This window comes from Vigna umbellata, chromosome 1 (assembly GCF_029865625.1).
Source record: "Vigna umbellata cultivar VRB3 chromosome 1, Vumbellata_1.0, whole genome shotgun sequence".
Taxonomy (NCBI): Eukaryota; Viridiplantae; Streptophyta; class Magnoliopsida; order Fabales; family Fabaceae; genus Vigna; species Vigna umbellata.
The window spans coordinates 54,657,819-54,676,851 of NC_142165.1; the positions used below are offsets into that span (position 1 = coordinate 54,657,819).

Genomic DNA, 19,033 nt, shown 5'->3' on the forward strand with positions numbered 1-19,033 from the left:
ACAGAGGACTGCACCACACTGAAAGATGAGATAGAAAGGCTCGTTCGTGGGGCTACCTTCAAAAATATGTAAAGGAAGAAGCGGCTAGAGCAAGAACTTCGCACAGAAGTCCTGAGCGGCCATCTTGGAAGGACGATCGGCATAGGCGATGCTCCCGAAGCCGCACTCGTGATCCTAAGCGAGAAAGGTCGGTTCGGGGGCGAATTGATACCATATCTGGAGGCTTCCCTGGAGGGGGGCATCATCCTCAACTTACAAGAGACATGTGGCAGAGACTTTTTTAAACTTTTTTTAAAATTAAAAAATCATTTAAATCTTTGTGTGCCACGTGCTTATGAGATGTCACATCACCTAGCCATCAGGCAACACTTTTAACGCCGTCCACAGAATTTAATGGCAGGGACTTTATTGATTCCATTTTTCATAAATAGGGACCTAATTGAGAACTTTCAAAATATGAGGACCCAATTGATACGAATATGCATAAATAGGCACCTTCAAAGTGATTAAACTTATATTTTATTAGGCTTGTGACAACCTATAAATACAGAGCCAAGCCTAAAAGTCAGGTACGTTCTACTCACACTCGAAAATACTCCACGGTGATAACAAAATCACTTTCTTAAGAGCTAAGGTTCCATAACCTACGCCTAACTTGAGCATTAGAGTGCCTTTTTTAGGTACATCCCCCCTCTACTGGTGAAGAAGAATTGCAAATTGAAGGAGCGCGAGCGACCCATCAAATGACAAGCGAGCGGTCCATATTGCAGGAAAGGGAGCAGGATAGACGTCCAAAGGCGGCAAAGACACATCAACAAGGTTAGTCTCTCGGTCCCACACATCCATACTGAAACACACACACACATATATATATATATATATATATATATACACACATATATAAAATTAAAAAAAAAACTTTAAAAACGTAGAGGTGGCAAAATAGGTTGGATTCAACAAGTCGGTCCATAAAATCGTCCAAAATAAGAGGAGTCGAATTGGAAATTTCAAACTTTTAGTTTGTTTTGGTTCGGTATGTCCATTTTGTCAATTTGACATACCAAAATGCAAATCAGTCCAGCCTAGCTTGTTGGCCCGTCTTTTTCAAATTAAAAAAATAATTTAGAAGGTTAACTTTTTATATTATATTTTTTAAAGGTATAAATATATGATAGTATTGAAATTTAAACATTAAAGTTTACAAATTAAGTTTTAATTATCAGTTTTACTACAGTAATTTAATATGCAAAAGTTATGGAAATATTTTATATCATTAAATATGCTTTTAATATTCATTTATATATAAACAAATTTTAAGAAAAAAATTAAAAATTGGAAACAAATTAATAAAATTAAAAAAAAAAGGTAACATACCAGTGCGAGCAAATTATCACTGGTGACTCATTTTTTTGTTGATGAGCCAACCCAAATTTTACAAGCCAATGACAAGTTTAGCCAAAATGAGCCAGACTCTAACCATTTTGCCATCCCTAAAATTACGTAAAATTATTTTTAAAATTTTTTATCAAATAAATATTAACATTAGCATAGACTTAGTAAAAAGATAAATATTCAAAATAAACAAGGTTATCATCTATTTAACGAATAGTAACCATATTTACTTTTAATATTTATATTTATTTAAGTTAGTTTTGGTTAAATTGACACTAAGCATAAAAAAAGCTAAAATAAGTATTAAAAATAAATAAAATTAGCATCAACTTAGCGGACAATCACTTTATTTAGTTTTAGTATTTTATTTATTTGACTCTAAGTATAAAAAATAAATTAAAATAAAGGCTTAATACCAATTTTGGTCCCTAGTTTCGTTAGGTGTACTGCTTGGCCTCTCGTCACCCCGTTCGGCTTCTTCCCCTCCTTCTTTTCTCCCATTGCCTTTGGAGTTTTTCTAACCCCTAAACTCGTGCATCTTGTCCACCTTATATCTTTTGTTGCTCATCCCCTCAACTTCTCCATTGTTTTCGGTGGTTTTCAGCACAATTTGTCTACAAAGGGCTCGGGTTTGAGAGTGGTTACCACATGATGAAGGGCGAGCACAGGGTTGATGTTCTTTATTTGTCGGAAGGTCTTTTGATAGTGATCCATGAAGACCTTCAATGACTCCTTCTTATCCTTCTTGAGGCTCATTAGAGCCAGGGTAGTTAAGTCCTATGTTCGATTGCCTACGAACTGCTGACTGTACAAACTCTATTGAATTGGGTGGCAAGGAGTTAAACGAGTCTAGGGCCTCTCCTTCAAGGGATAAAGAAAAGGCATTGTACTAGATGGCATCACTCACTGTGTGAAACACCATTTGATTGACAAACATCTTGAGATGCTCTTCAGGATCGATTAACCTGTCGTACATGAAGTTCGGTGGGACGAACTGCTTTGAAATGTGTGCCTCCATGATTATTGGGACGAATGACAACATCCCAGCGGTATGCTCCGTTTGTGCAGAGTGACACTCCTCACTAGCCGTAGTCCTTTCCTCCTATATAGTTCTTAAAGAGTCGTCCCTAACTTTGGTGCTCGCGGGCTGGTTAGTTCTTGTCAGGATAAGAATGTTGGGCCTTTGTCTCCACCTGAACAGTCTTATCCTCCTCCTCAATGGCTTTCTCCCTGGCTGCTCTAGCCGCGTTCACAGTCCTTAGGGTGGCCACCTCTCCGTGTAGCGTTGGTGCATCTCCAACATTTGTTACTGTATAGCTCTAATCTTCTCGGTCGATTATTCTTAGTTCATGCTTCTTGTGGTCACCAGTGGGCTTACTCCTAGATCTTTCGACCCCACGATGGATGTCAAAATATTTCAGGTGTGGAGTCGAGGATGACAATCAAACACTACTTCTCACTTTTCTCCTAGTTACTCCTCCTTATCTTGAATATACTTAGTCAAATTTTTTTATGTTCTCAATGTCCAAACTCCAAAACATGTGGACGGATACCTATCAAAGACATTTTGACGCTTAAGTCACTAATTTAGTCGATCGGTTATCATAGTAAAATCTTAAATTCACAATAAATACAATCACCTACCTCCTTATCTTCTACCTGGATTTATAGGTTTCGAGATGTCGTTATGATTAGTAAAATTGTAATCATGACCTAATGTCTAATAAGTAAGATTTACATATAAGCTTGATCAGAGGTTGTACTTAAAGTTTTTTAGGATTTTTGACCGTTCAGTCGTCCCTTTCTCCTTGCCGACCGGTTGTAGTCCTCACATATACGAGGTGTACAGTACAACAAGCATTAAAATTAAATGTAAATAAAAACAAACCCAAATTCCTATAAAAATAATTATTTATTGTGGCAAAGCCTTACATTTTTTTTCCAACTTTCATATTATGTATCGTTTATTTGTTATGAATAATTTTATTTTATTTGTAGTATTTTATTTAATAAAAAATTTAATATTTCTGTGTTTGTCGTAAAAAAACCGTTCTTGAAAATGAACATCTAATTTGTAATAAAAAGAAATTATCATACCAATGTCATCTTACCTCATTTAAGTAAAATTACATTTATGAATTTAACTCATTACGAGGTTCTTTACCGATTATATTCTTATAAATATTTTGTTGTTACGTTATTTATAATTTAATTATGTCCTTTAAAAAAGTTATAACCAGATCATATAGCTTTCCATTCTTCCAACAGCAGCATCATAAACGCTCATGGAAAATAAATAATTGAAGCCTTATATTTAGGGATGGCAACGGGTTGGGTCGGGCACGGGTAGTGCCTACCCGCAATCCGACTTGTCGGATAAAATTGTATCCGTTATCCGATTCGCTATCCGTCGGGTACCCGTGTGAGTATTTTAAAACTCGTGAATATCCGTGGATACTTGCAAAAAATAAAAAAAAAATATTTAATACATATTTAAAATAAAATTTAAATAATATTACAAAAAAATATATATATAATATAATATAATATAAATTAAAATTTAATTTTAATTAAATTAACCTAATAAATATAATTTTATTTTATTTTTAATTAATTTAATTAAAAAATATATAATTTTTTTTTTAATTTTTCGTAGGTAGCAGGTACCCGCAGGGCGGGTAGTATACTACCCGTACCCGACCCGTTTAGAAGCGGGTATTAAAATATCCGCTACCCGTTACCCACTGGTAGTAAATATCTGCAGATAGTTACTGCCTGCCGCGGATTTTACCCGCGGATACCCGCGCCCGCGGGTAAAATTGTCATCCCTACTTATATTATACATAAATGAGTTTTATTATTGTTCCCACTTTATTTTATTTATTTATTTATTTTCCTTCTTAACCTATTTTTTTAATCAATACAATTAGTTATTCTAGTTAATCCTAAGGCTTAATACTTACTTTGTCTATATGTTAGAAGATGAATTTCTATTTATCAATTTTTAAAATGAAAACATTGAGTCCCTATGTTATGAAAAGTGTATGAATAAGGTCTTGTCCGTTAAGTTGACAACAACGATGTTAATGTGACTATACTTTTTCTCTTATCTCCTGTAGTGTCCCAGCTTATTCAGTTTTTTCTCTCTTCTCCGCGTTAAGCTAATAGAACTTTTTACCTAAAATTAGTGTTTATCTATTTATTTAATATTTTCGGATTTATACTGTCATAAATTTTAATAGTTGAAATATGAACTTTTATTATGACAATTTTTTAAAAGTTGAAATATGAACTTTTATTGTTGCTGTTATGAATTTTATGTATTATTCAGGCTATTAGTTATTTTAGTATGAAAATATAATTTTGAATTTAATGTGTTGATTAAACTAATCATTTTAGTATGTTTCATTAATAAATTATATTTTATTCCATCCATGTATTTGGTTCAACGGGAGCTAGGATTTACTAAATTGTAATGTACCTGAAGCTATTACGTGGACACAAGCAACGATACAGCTAAATAAATAAACACAAGTCTAAAAATAAAAGTTTAAATATGAATTTAGTCCATTATTTGGACACAAAAATAAAATTTATTTTATTTTAAACTTAAGTATATTTTTATCTTTAAATTTTAAAAAATAATAAATATAATCATTTTAACACGATAATATTAATTTTTTTATATGATTAACAATATCATAAATTAACATTTAAGTTAAAACATGTGAAATAATTTAAAAGTCATTACATAAAAACATTTGTAGGAAGTAAAAATATATTTATATATTTACTTTTTGTTGATAACATGATAAGTCAATGACATCAAAAGAAGAGAAATAGAAATCTGATTTCATCAGACATTCAGAACCAAAAACAAGTTGTATATTGATAAATTCGGATCAAAACAATCGTCCATTTATGAAAATTCAGCTAAGTCAGTTGGACAAACACAATCCATACCCAGAAAAAAGTAAACAGTGAAGAGTGTTCTTGGAAATTACCCTTAATGAAGAAGCTAAGATTATATTCCCAGCACATATAGAATAACCTAAGGCTCTTTTCAACTGAGTGACAAAGATCAAATCCGTAAAAGAAATGAAGTAATAAACAAGATTTTCCCTTTCATTTGTCTTCAAGGAATTCATTTATCTAATTCTGAATGAAAGGAATTCATTGATGGGGCTCTGAACCACGCCCCATCAATCTCACTCCATCTTTCGATTGCTTTCCCTGAACCATTCTATTTTGATTAGAGGTATTTATATTAACTTCATATAAGTCTAAATAATACTCACTTTTTTAAATTAAATATAAAGATTATCTTATACTTGTTTTTATTTTTAAATCATTTAAATACGTTTAATTTATTAAGTAATTTAAGAAATGTATGCTAACTTTAGTTTAGTTAATTCATTTTTAATTTACTTTATTAAATGATCTGACTAACGTATATTAATTTCAATTTATTCTTAAATTTTAATTTATTTATGAAACTCGTTAAATATAATGGATGGAATTTTACAATGGAAATGGAGACGAGACTCCAAACACCTTTTTAAATTTATTACTTTTCTCCCTTATAAAGAAAAAAAGCTGTCTATGATATATTCATGTACTATATTATCAAACATCCACTTGTTAAAAAGAAAACAATTTAATTTAATTATTACAAATAATACATCAGTTGTTTGTACAGTCATGCCCTTTTCATTTTAACATATTGACGTGATATTTTCATTAATTATGTCAATTCTAAATGTAATAAAAGCATAATCATCCAAATTTGTATTGAGTTTTTTTTTTACTGTCTCTATCCTGTTCTTTTAATACAGACATCCACGCATAAGAGATGATAAAAAAGACTGCAATAAAAGTTCAAAAATACAAAATTATAAAGACTAGAATTAAATTACTGTATTATGAGAAATAAAATTACGACATAATTTTACAGTTATTCTGATATTGCATTACACACAAACATTAAAAAGATAAATAAAATTCACATAATTAAATCCCGAAATATAGTCAAAACTCAATTTGAATGTTTCCTAAAATTTCACCATGCACGTAAACCAAACTTCCAAAGGCCTCTACATAAGTGATATCTAATTCAATTTTTATCCGTTTTTCTTTTCAATTGATTAATTTACATATACTAAAGGCATAGTAAAACTGTTCAAAGAACATGGTGAATTAAATTATATCATTTCGAAAATACTTCTATTATTACTCAGAAAACATTGAACTAAAAAACTCCTTTACTAAGACATAATATTAAAAAGATTGTATATAATTAATTTCTTTAATTTTTTATTTGTTAAATTTATACCATCTTCTGAATTAGATATCACTTGCTTCAATGATCAGTAGTGGGAAAGCGAGATTGCTTTCTCACTCAATTAAAAACAAAAACCAAACAGCAAATATAAAAGGATTCAGACAAATTAAACAAAATGTAAGTATCACAAGTATCAAATAATAAGGTCTCAATTGAAACCGAGTTTAGATGGGTTTGTATGCATCTTCGGACACGAAACTTTATTAAAATGCATATTTAAACCGTACGAGACTCGGGGAACTGATCAAACACATAAACTGGCAAATATGACATTTACGCACTCAATGAAGCTCCAGAGTTCCTCCTGCATTCTGCTAGCATATCCATGTAAAACTGGCACTTGCTAATGTCGTTTCCATAGCTGTTTAGGCACTGCAGTCAAATGTACACGAACAAAATCAACTAATGTAACGTTAACTCAACTACCAAATTCATGTACACACTGAATCAAAATTAGTTCTTAAAAGCAGAACTCGAAATAGCATACACAAATTGAGTGCCCAGGGTCTGAAAAATAACATGATGACAACCATAAGGAATCACCAAAATAAGGACAAGAGTTCAAAAATGAATGGGATTTAAGTAAACTTTATCAATTGCATCATTCCAATAACAATAGTATTTTTTGTAGAAAATCATCAGCTATTTATGGTTAGAAGTAAAGAGAAAATGTAACAATGAAATTCTAATGTTAATATTGAACATCCTAATACCATTCATAAATGAGATCAAATCACTTGCAACTTTTCGAAATATAGATTATAACAAACTTGTTCAAAAATATCTGGTAGTCTTTGATTATTTTACCAACAGTAGAAGATAAATGTTAACCTCCACATCCTTCTCAGCACATATATTGGTATGCCTATCTATCATAAATGGCAAACGTGATTGTCCAAAATTATATATATTGGTACAACTAATGAAGTGTTAACTAGCATATTAATATACCAAAACATAATTCAACAATTAGGAATAAAAGCGAGGTAAACAACATACATCTTGGAATGCCTTTGTGTGGACATTGCATGAATCGCTTCCAAACGTATTTGCAGTGGGTGCGGGTGCAGCAGCAGCTGCCTCACTGACAACTGTTTCATGTTGAATGGTACGAGGACCCATAACTGCATCCACAGCCCTGTGTGCTACTGCACTTCCAGTGCCAAAGGCCATGCCTGAAAAATTAATAGACAGAGGAATCAAAACCAGATAACGTGGGATTTAATATTTGATAGGATTACTAGGTAAATAACCTTCGGCTTCTTCACATACCTTGGGCAATGGTTGAGCCAATGCCACTAAGCATACCACCACCACTCTGAGCAGGGGCTGGAGGAGGAGCATTGTGAACTGAATCATGACATCATTGCATTGTATATTAGAGAAAAAAGTGTGTACAATTTCTAGTTGGAAGACTAAAATTGATAAATCATCAATTCATAGTATTCATACAAACCTGGCTGAGGTGAGCGAGCTGGTGCTGCACGAGGTGCAGGACGGGCAGATCTTCCTAAATTAAGAAATGAAAAAATAAAGTCATAAGAAGAATTCAATATTACCATGCAGAGTAAAGATGGCCCAACCATTAGTTCACCAAAAATAAACATATTACCATATGATCCATGTTACAAAAAACTAGTTCAGCATACAAAACTCTAAATAAAATATCTATCTTGAATCAAAATATTTCAGTATGAACTCAAGTGGCTCTCATTATTAATTTCCTATTTTTACTTTCCTTCTAAACCGCACAATATCTCAGGATTTTTCATGAATTTGAATAGGTGACAACTTGACAAGTATTTTGCAGAAACTGATCCAATCAAGAAACCTTTGGAACAGAATCCAAAATCAAATGTGTAGGTTAGTTCAGGCTTATCCTATTAGATCTCAAAAGCTATAATGCATCACCCGTCTAAGTCCAAACACATGTATTAGCCAATAACCATATAAAGTATATTAAATAAACAAAAGTCCCAATTCAACCATTGCAGAGAAAGATAGCTAAAACAGTGAAGGTCCAAGGTTCACCCACTGTAACTTCTAAAACAAAACTCTCATCACTATATGGTTGATGCATCTATCCATTATCAAGAGAAATTATGCCCAGGTCCGTTTGCAATTACTACCTCAGCCGAAATCTACAACAGATGCGATTTCCACACTCAGCAACCCCAATCTTTGTTTGGCTGTCTTTCCCTCGAGTATGTATTGCCAGAATCATAACTATGTCTAAACTCATGCCATTTCAGGCAAACCAACATGCAACTACAGCAACAAAATGATATACATCATAAATAGTTGTTGATCTTTGATATTTAAAAACCAGTGGTTACACAGTGGCTGTAAGTATTCGTACACTTTCAAATTGAGGTTCACCGTTATTTTCACCAAACACCCCTTATACAAGATAGTTGATCTTTTTAAGATATGCAGATATTGAATTGTAATAGAATTCGTTTGATTGATAAAAGAAATAAAAAATAAACAAATATCTAAGTTTACGGATAGTTGAATAGGGTAAGGTTAGCGTGCCACTAAAGCTTTCCAAGTCTAATATTTTGAGACCCATCACGACCCATAGCCTTCTGTGGCTCATAAATAGACCTAGACCACAATACGTACCAGACTAACACACAGCACATACCCTCTTCCAACAATAAGCACATACCAAAACTGACAGCAAACATCATCAGAAATTAAAAGAAACAAATATAATTATGAATAAAAAAGATTTGAGAGGCAAAAACAAATCCCAGAAACAGCATCAACAATTTCCCAAGAGAGAAGAAATATAAAATCAATTCACCTAATTTGGTTTCATCTAGCTGATGCTAATGAATAAATTCATCTCATTTGATTTAATCTTGCTTGAGCCAATAAATTTAAAGGCCAAAATATGACTGATAAGGCAGTTTGTGAGTTAATAAACGAATAGGAGTTATAATATAAAAGTTGGTATTATCTCACCAAAGCCGGTTCCTGTTCCTGCCTATTGAGGTTTCATCTAATAATTCTCATCATTGCTACAGAGAGAAGAAGATTAAAGCCGAGAAAGATAAACAAATTTCAGAAGGATTTCTAATCAGGTCTCCTCGGAGACTTAATTTTTCTGGCTTCTACCAAGATCTCAATGCTTATTATTGTTATCTAAGTTGGAAAGCCAACAACTACAAAAATAATCATAAATAATAGGGAAAACAAGATTCGTGAATCAAACTATTAACACAAATAACTCGGAAACAAAAAGTTGATAAAAAGGAAAAAAAAATAACAGGAACCGTGAGAAATTTATGACAATCCCAACAGGAGGAAAATAAACCCTAGAAAGCGTAAAAGGCGATAAAGATAACAGGTAGATGTCATGTCACAGAAAATTGAAAAAATTTAATAGAGTATTGGAATACAAGATCTTACCACCGGAGCTACGGCGAGGCATGGTTGAAATTAGGGCAAAGAAAGTTTCAAAGAGATTGGAAAATAAGGAACGAAAAACAGAGGTTTGCAAGCCAAATACAGTTTGAGGCGTGAATGACCTATTTAAACCCTAAAATCCTTTGAAATAGTCTGTGGAAACGTGTCGCCTTTACATTGGCTGTCAACTTGCCCTGTTGGAACAATCTAGAATTGTTTGAACAGATCAGGATGGAAAGACAGAGTAAATAAATTAAAATTACCGTATTTATAACTAAAATTATGACATATACTTTTACATGGATTTTTTTATTGCATTACACTACACACATACATTAAAAAAAAAAAAAAAACATCGTTGTCTGAAACGCAAGAAAAAAACCGTATCATATGTACCCTTTACTCGATATATAATCTTATCAAACACTCTATTGCTTTTCTCGCCACATCCACATGAATTTTTAGATTGAAAAGTTTTAATAAGTTTTATTTCATCTCAATATGTCAATCAAATAATAGAGAATCGACATCGTGCGTAGATAGATAAAACAGAAAATAATATAAATATAGTTATTACTAATATAAATATACGTTATCATTAAATGTTTTTATTCTATAATCAAATATAATATTTGTCACATTTTATATATTTTTCCATTTTTTTATTTCTCACTGTTTTTCCATTTTATTTAGTTGAACTTGATCTAGATTCAAATGTCAATTCAGGTCAAATTGAAAATACCAAATTTGCAGTGCTGCAATCAATTTATTTTTAATATTTCTTCAAATCGGACTGTAGTTTGCTTGTGTTTACCCCAAGTTTATAGTCCTAAAATAATCCACTTTTAATTTATAATTCAGAAAAGTGTGATCTTTATATTTAATTTTCATTTCAGTTAAGAATAGACAAGACATGGATCTATATATTTCCATAGATGGGAAATAAAAAACGAGATAAATTTCAGTCTATGGTTTAAAGTAAAAAATTAAATATACGAAAAATGATATCTTTTTTGAAGAAAATAATAGGAAAAATTATAGGGAGGGCAACCTCATCTTCATCGCCCACAACAACAATACCTTCGCCGCCATATGTTTATAACACGTAATGGAAAAAAAAAACACGCAATCCACGGAATATGCACAGGTCATTCCTTTTACCTTAAGATGGGATGCAACATTAACCAAGGAGAAACTTTCTAAAAAACTATTATTAAGAAATATAGCACATGTCCACAGTAAAAAGAATAACTTGTCTAAAGCCATTGCAAAAACAACTATAAAAACAGGAGTTAAAAAAATCACCATTGCCATCTATTTCTATCTTGTTATATGGTCAATCTGCTAGTGAACAAAAATGAAAAAATTGCATCATCCTAGAAAATTGCTACGTAGAAAACTAATCTACTCCAGCAGAACCTTCTTTTTGCATGGCTCCAGCAGGAACTTTTTCTTACACAGCTCCAGCAGGAAAGTTCCAAACCTCAAAAGAATCAGCCATGGGATCAAAACCTGATGTGTATGGCCCTCCATTTCCATTAGTTTCCATATTAGCATGCAATGGTGATTGGAGTTCCCCAGAATGTGAAGACCTTTCAGACTTATTGTTGTTGGGAGAAGCTTCGTAATAGTCTCCCGAACTGCCAGTAGAATAAAGAGATGATGATGGCAATCCACGAGTTTTAGGTAAGCTAGTAGCAGTTTCAGGCAAACTGTATCCCCTTTCAACTGTTTCAGCTTCAAGAGGAAGTTCGTCTAAGTCCTGTTGAAAAGGAACAGTATAATCAGAGACCAAAACCATATTTGTAACCAATGAGATAAGCTCAAGGATTTCAAGATAAAATAAACAAATCATCAATAATATATATATATATATATATACACACACACACACACATCTGAATGTCATGAGACGAAACTGATTCTGCTGCAATGATAGATCAAATGCATGCATGGAGCCAGCATCGTGTTACAACCCTAGTGAGCTTAATTATTCACAGAAAATCAAGGTTTCAAAGAGAAACTCTAACAAAAAGCCAAACACGTTTTTCCAGGTGAAAAACAAATATTAATAGCCAGTTACTAGGATCAAAGAGAACCAATTATTTCCCATTGCAAATAAATAAATGTCAAGACTTCCTACTAGAGTACAGAACGACACACAATGGATCTGACCCCTCCCTGGACCCCACACATAAAGTGAGTTTTCATAACCCAAGGCTGCCATTTTATTTTTATTACACCAATAATGTGAGCACCCTCAAACATTTCCACAGGAAATCACGCAGAAAAGTCTTTAAAAGAGAACCAAGCTTTGTCATATAAATTAATACAGAACTTCAATTAGATAATCCTGATTAAAGCATTATAGGCACTCACTTTAAAAGCCTGTTGATAAGCTCGGAGAAGTTCTCGACAGTGTTTTCTTTTCTTGGCTAACTCATCAGGTTCCTGCAACATCTCTTCAAACATATCCTCCCTGGTTTAAATGTAACATCAGACAATATATATAAATTCCAGAATAAATATGAATTAGTAGGCTATAACCACTATACAATACCTGTATAGTTTTTGAATAAAGACATTGTGCAGTTCTCTCTTTGTGTTGTTTACCTAGGTAAGAAAAGCTTGAAATATTCAAATTATACAGAATACAGTAAGATAATGAATGTTACCAGTTAGAATATAAGAAAAGTTTCAGTCTAACTAATATCATTGTTGTGTAAAATATTTGTAGAGCATATCTTAAATAATAACTTAGAAGCAGTTTTCATATTTCACATATTTCTTTCTTCGTTTCTTTATTTGACGAGTGTCAACACTCAACTTCGTGTAAATAACTAAATAAAATAAAATGAATTTATGCAAAAAAAAAATGGGCATAAAAAACAAATTTAAAGATACTAAAAAATATAAAAATATTTTTTTTAAAATATATTAGGCTAAAAAGTATATAAAACTATATAAACTAATAAAAAAATAATAATTAAAATAGTTTTTATAAGGAAAGAAATAAATTGAAAACAGAAAAACTAAGAAAAATAATTTCTATAAAATAAATCTGTATTTGATTTTCCTTTTTTGTTTTAACAATAAAAATAATTTATTATATGTTACCGTTACCCAACTACACCCTACCCTCACTCCCACAATCGACACTCTCTCCACATTTCTCTAAACATCATGCAGCCACTTAATCTTTCTGTTTTCTATCTCGTGAACTTATAAAAAGAGGGAGACATGCCCAAAGGGGGGACTGAAGAAAAAGAGAACAATCACGCACTACTGTACCAAACACAAAACAAAGGCACCTGGAAAACGCTTTTTGGAGAGCAAAAGTTATCAAAAAGATAGTTCTGAGAAAAGGAGATTTTTTTTTCCATGCGGTAACCAGAAACAAACATAAAAGAGGAGCAACCAGAAGACTAAAAAAGAAGAGAAGAGAAGGAGAGAACGTGAGTAGGAACTGCGTTTGCCGGTAAAAGAGGTGCTTGAAGGTATGTTTTCCTTATTCCGGTTCTATCTAATTTTTGTATGAAAAGATATGGTTTCATATATGAATTCAATGGCTTCCGTACTTATGCATGGGTTCAATCTTCACCCTGCAATAATATACATTTATTGTTGTTCTGTTTTAACGTAAAATAATCTAAACACACCCATGCGCATTCTCAATCCGCAAACACTACTGCAATGGATCTCGAAGCGACCAAGGGCTCCGGGCGGCAGCCGCCACAGTCTTTCGTAGACAAATTACTACTGCCGAGGAGCGTTCCACAAGGGCTGCGGGATTTCGTTCCTCATCGTCAAGCTCACGCCCCATGCATCACAAAGCACCCCAGATCAGAAAAATACCTCGCTATTCGATGCAGGAAGCTCCGGTAGCCATGGCCAAATCTTTCGTTTCAATCAAATTTTGGGTCTCATTCCCATTGACAGCGGCCTCACGCTTTTCGTTTAGCTTGCAAGGGTGCACGCAATGGCCATTGGCGGGGTTCTATTCCCTTTCTTCTTATCTCCTTAAGCATGGAGAGTAATAGGCACTACTCAGGTTCTAGAATGTGTGATCAATTGATGGACTTTTTATAGTAATCATTCATTTATTATCTGTCTTTCATCATATTTTCATTTTATTATTGTGTTGAGTTTCATACTTGTTTGATAATAAAAAAATTTAGTAATAATTTATACTAGTTATCATAGTTTCGGACTTAATAATAAAAAACCTTTTTCGTAATGATTTCCATTAATTATCAAGTTAGATCTCAAACTTAATTAAAATTGTTTATAACAATTATCATATAGAACCAACTAAACTCTCAGACATTGTCATGTGTTACATTTTTAGTTCGCTATCTTTTTGGTGTGATTAATTGTAGTGAGCTTAGAGGCTTAGTAAGCTCTAAATTGAGGGGGATTACAAAAAATCTAGAAAATATCTCGTAATATCATTATCATTAGCTAGTGAGAGAACATCCAAAAACAAGGAGCTTTTGTGAAACAAACCACGATGGAGGCTTGACACTCATCTATACCCAAAAACTTAAAGTAGCGGAGACAACATGACATTTTCTGCTTATGTGGTCCTAACTAATCTGAAACTTCATCAATCACTTCAATTTCCAACCATTTTGATATCACTTCTAAACATGCAAAAGAAAAACCTGTGACCTGTGAGCATTAGACAAAATAACTAGCGGGTTCTAAAACTATTTGTCATACTCACTCTATTTCCAATAATAGAGAAGAAATCAGATCTATGTATAATTTCATTTGGTCAGATTACAGAGCAGATCAGGAAATGGAAATAAATATTTTTGCAACCACACAAATGCCATTCAATACGAAAATTGAAAGCAGATTACTTCTCTTGCATGCATCATGTGCAACATCTAATTAAAAAACAAATTTCCAAAGCCTAGAAAAAGAATATAACGTACCAGGAAGTGCATAATTGCTTTGGGGACAAGATCTTCAACATTCTTTCTGACAATCTCATAGTATGATTTCAATAGCAACTTTGTTACTGTGATTTCAACGGTTTCTGTATCTGAATTGCTCTCCAATGGCCTTAAGACGTGAGGGGGCTACAAAAACCAAAATACATCAATATATATATATATATATATATATATATATATATATATATATATATATGCATATACACACACACAAACAGTACATATTGAAGCAGCTAACAAAGGCGTCAACCATACCTCTCTCAAATGAATCATAGAAAATGACTGTTCACTATGGACTGGTTCAGTGTGTGGTTTACTAGCAGTATTTTCCTTCATGGACACACGATTATCACCTCCACTAAAAATGGATGAAATCCCCCAGCTAGATCCACTAATGCTTCCTGGGATACAATATCATGCATTATATAATTTATATTGTATAATACAGATGACGAGGGTTGATAATGCACATAATAAAATACAAGCCTCAACAATCTCAAACAATTTACCAGATGTCACAACTTTCTCAACATCCGATGCAACACGAACACCCTGGTTTTTTCAAAAAAAAAAAGAACTTATAATGATTAAAAAGAATAGAATACGATAATAATCTAATATACATGTATTCGGAAAAGTCTAGTCAACTAAAAAGGATAAAATTACATAAATACCTTATCAGCCGCTACTCCATTTGCATGTCTTGCAAAAATAGATAGAGTCTTCCCACTTTTATCAGAGGCTGGTCCCTTCTCGAATTCCAGCCCATCCTACTTGAAATTAAGAAGAGAATATTAAAACAAAAGATAGAAAAGCATTCACATCTAGCATGAAAAATGGAGCATATAATTGGATGAGAGGACATAATATGTACACCTTCGCGCTAGAAAGCAACTCTAGAAGACCTGGTCTGTTGCACTGCAGCTTCGATAGCCTTGCTTCCACCAATAAAACTTGGGTGGGAAGTATTTATGTAGTCCATCTGTAAATTGTAGCTTGAATGAGAAGTCATGAACATGGAATTGAAGTTTCATCAGATCGATTGACGTCACCCTTGACATTAATAAACAAAGTCTTGGTATGTTCATAAAATATATTATATAAATATAATAATGTTCAAAAAATATATAGTATAAGCATAGTTGGGATGACAATTAGCATAGTGAGTGATGCATTGCCACAGCAAATATGTGTGTGTGTGTGTGTGTGTGTGTGTGTGTGTGTGTGTGTGTGTGTGTGTGTGTGTGTGTGTGTGTGTGTGTGTGTGTGTGTGTGTGTGTGTGTGTGTGTGTGTGTGTGTGTGTGTGTGTGTGTGTGTGTGTGTGTGTGTGTGTGTGTGTGTGTGTGTGTGTGTGTGTGTGTGTGTGTGGGTGTGTGTGTGTGTGTGTGTGTGTGTGTGTGTGTGTGTGTGTGTGTGTGTGTGTGTGTGTGTGTGTGTGTGTGTGTGTGTGTGTGTGTGTGTGTGTGTGTGTGTGTGTGTGTGTGTGTGTGTGTGTGTGTGTGTGTGTGTGTGTGTGTGTGTGTGTGTGTGTGTGTGTGTGTGTGTGTGTGTGTGTGTGTGTGTGTGTGTGTGTGTGTGTGTGTGTGTGTGTGTGTGTGTGTGTGTGTGTGTGTGTGTGTGTGTGTGTGTGTGTGTGTGTGTGTGTGTGTGTGTGTGTGTGTGTGTGTGTGTGTGTGTGTGTGTGTGTGTGTGTGTGTGTGTGTGTGTGTGTGTGTGTGTGTGTGTGTGTGTGTGTGTGTGTGTGTGTGTGTGTGTGTGTGTGTGTGTGTGTGTGTGTGTGTGTGTGTGTGTGTGTGTGTGTGTGTGTGTGTGTGTGTGTGTGTGTGTGTGTGTGTGTGTGTGTGTGTGTGTGTGTGTGTGTGTGTGTGTGTGTGTGTGTGTGTGTGTGTGTGTGTGTGTGTGTGTGTGTGTGTGTGTGTGTGTGTGTGTGTGTGTGTGTGTGTGTGTGTGTGTGTGTGTGTGTGTGTGTAAAGAATTCACAATAATTAAAACTTCCAGCGAGGAATTACAACTTTTAAATAAGCCAGAATTTGATTCAAGTAAAAGTAATATTAAAAGCTAATTTTTGTTTTCAACATTGCAAATTCTTTACCTTGTTCAATTTCTTTGCCAATTGAGGGACACCACAACTATCTGCCAATCCACTGTATATCTTGAATAGCATAAGTTAAATCAGTATATATAGACGTGACATGTTGAATACTATAAATCAAAGGTAATTCCTTACAGGACGACTGCGGAAAAACTTTTCTTCAGCAACAAGAGCATCCTTTATACTTCGGTTCATTAAAATGTCCTTTTAGAGACGAAAACAAAGAACTAAATTTCAGCCTTGCATGTCAAACAACTGGCCAGTCAACAAATTCACAAGCGCATATTCATCAGCAATGTCTTGGGAGCACAACATCATTACCTCTTGACATCGATTCACAACACCTACATAACCAAGTCGGAGGGGAATAACTTTTCCTAGCAACAGATTTCGCGCATCAGTACCTCTGTCCATGATATCCAACTAGAATCCAACCAACACAACACACCCAAAGTCGTCGGTACTCAGAAACACCACAACAAAATTCACAACCTCATTCATACGTGATACTATACCTTCGTGATGACACCAATTGTCCTGTTCCCTGCAATAAAAGAAAGGCAAACGAAAAAATTTCCAATCACCACCAACAACCAAAGGGACACAAAAATGATCATCACTTTAGGCTCAAGGAACAAAAAGGCCACCATCAGGATCGGCAATCGCCGCCATCTGAAGAGCATCTGAATTAGCCAAATCGGAATTCGCCGGCGTAACCGCGAGAATAAGACAGGTTGGAGTTTTTATATAAGACATGATCATGGTTCTAATTCGAGCCTCAATATCCGAAGGCTGGTCACCGACGGGAACCTTAGTGAGGCCAGGGAGATCCACGAGCGTGATGTCTAGAACATTCGGCGAAAAAATCTTCAAACGAATTTGTTTATCAGAGACACCTTTGTTCCCTCCAGCTTCCCTATCAGTTTCAACCTACTCAAGAAAGGGGAAAAAAAAATACACACACAAATAAAACAATGATACTTGAGTGATACATTCCAGAAAAATCAAATTCGAATACAATTGGAATTCGAAGTGAACCTGAATTTCGGAGCGAATTTGGGAGAAATTGTGGAACTTGCGGCCAGGCAAGTGGAGGAACTCGCCAAACTCGTCCTGAGAGGGTTTGATTTGGACGAGTTGGAGAACGAGGGGGCGGCGCGTGCAGATGTCATTGCCACGTGGGAGGAAGTCGCGGCCGACGAGGGCTTCGAGGACACTGGACTTGCCGCTGCTTTGGCTGCCGACAACGGCCACCTGAGGGAGGTCGATGGAGGAGTGGCTCCCTACGCGGCTGAAGATGTCCTGGAGCCGGTTCACCAGAGAGATCACCGACGAACCCAGAGGAGCGGCGGCAGCGCCTACCGCCATCGCCAGATAGATTTCCGATATTGGAATACTGATCAATGAACAAACTAACCGTATTCGTGAGAGGGAAGCAATGAGTTGTGAACGGTGTTTGAATATGAGAGGGGATTTTCTTGCGAATCAAGGTGACGCCTGGGAAATCATAAGTTTATAATTCCCAATTCATTATATAATAATATTATGTGGATTTGGTATCCACAATTTCTTCAAATTGTACACTTTAACTAACCATTTATTTAATTTAACCATTTTTTATTTAATTGTTAAATTAAATTTAAGTGTTTTTATTTAACTATTAGGTTACTTTATTTGATACATTGTCTTTTTGAAGTCTAACATTTCATCACGATTTTATTCTTAAAAACATTAGTGAAAAAAGAAGAAAGTATTTAAATTTTCTTTAGTTTCAACTTTTAAGTCATGTAGGATTATTGAGTATATTAGAACATGCCTCCAAGTCAAGCATA

General features: G+C 34.1%; 1 protein-coding gene and 1 pseudogene across 2 annotated transcripts; both read right to left on the bottom strand.

The window, feature by feature from the left end:
- Positions 1 to 6,821: 6,821 nt before the first annotated feature.
- LOC124823188 (CHCH domain protein) lies at positions 6,822 to 10,304 on the bottom strand. The gene is made up of 5 exons (XM_047295358.2): positions 10,151 to 10,304; positions 8,190 to 8,243; positions 8,006 to 8,083; positions 7,733 to 7,908; positions 6,822 to 7,105 (listed from the first exon to the last, which is right to left on the bottom strand). The coding sequence occupies exons 1-5, from the start codon at positions 10,170 to 10,172 to the stop codon at positions 7,007 to 7,009; spliced, it is 429 nt and encodes a 142-aa protein (XP_047151314.2). The 5' UTR covers positions 10,173 to 10,304; the 3' UTR covers positions 6,822 to 7,006.
- Positions 10,305 to 11,327: 1,023 nt separating this feature from the next.
- On the bottom strand, positions 11,328 to 18,697 carry LOC124823186 (dynamin-related protein 3A-like; annotated as a pseudogene). Its single transcript, XR_015783907.1, has 14 exons — positions 18,240 to 18,697; positions 17,849 to 18,131; positions 17,717 to 17,745; positions 17,523 to 17,624; positions 17,337 to 17,405; positions 17,186 to 17,261; positions 15,985 to 16,131; positions 15,783 to 15,878; positions 15,618 to 15,660; positions 15,364 to 15,509; positions 15,088 to 15,234; positions 12,708 to 12,760; positions 12,527 to 12,626; positions 11,328 to 11,909 (listed from the first exon to the last, which is right to left on the bottom strand). The product of XR_015783907.1 is annotated as a dynamin-related protein 3A-like (transcript).
- Between the last annotated feature and the right edge of the window lie 336 nt (positions 18,698 to 19,033).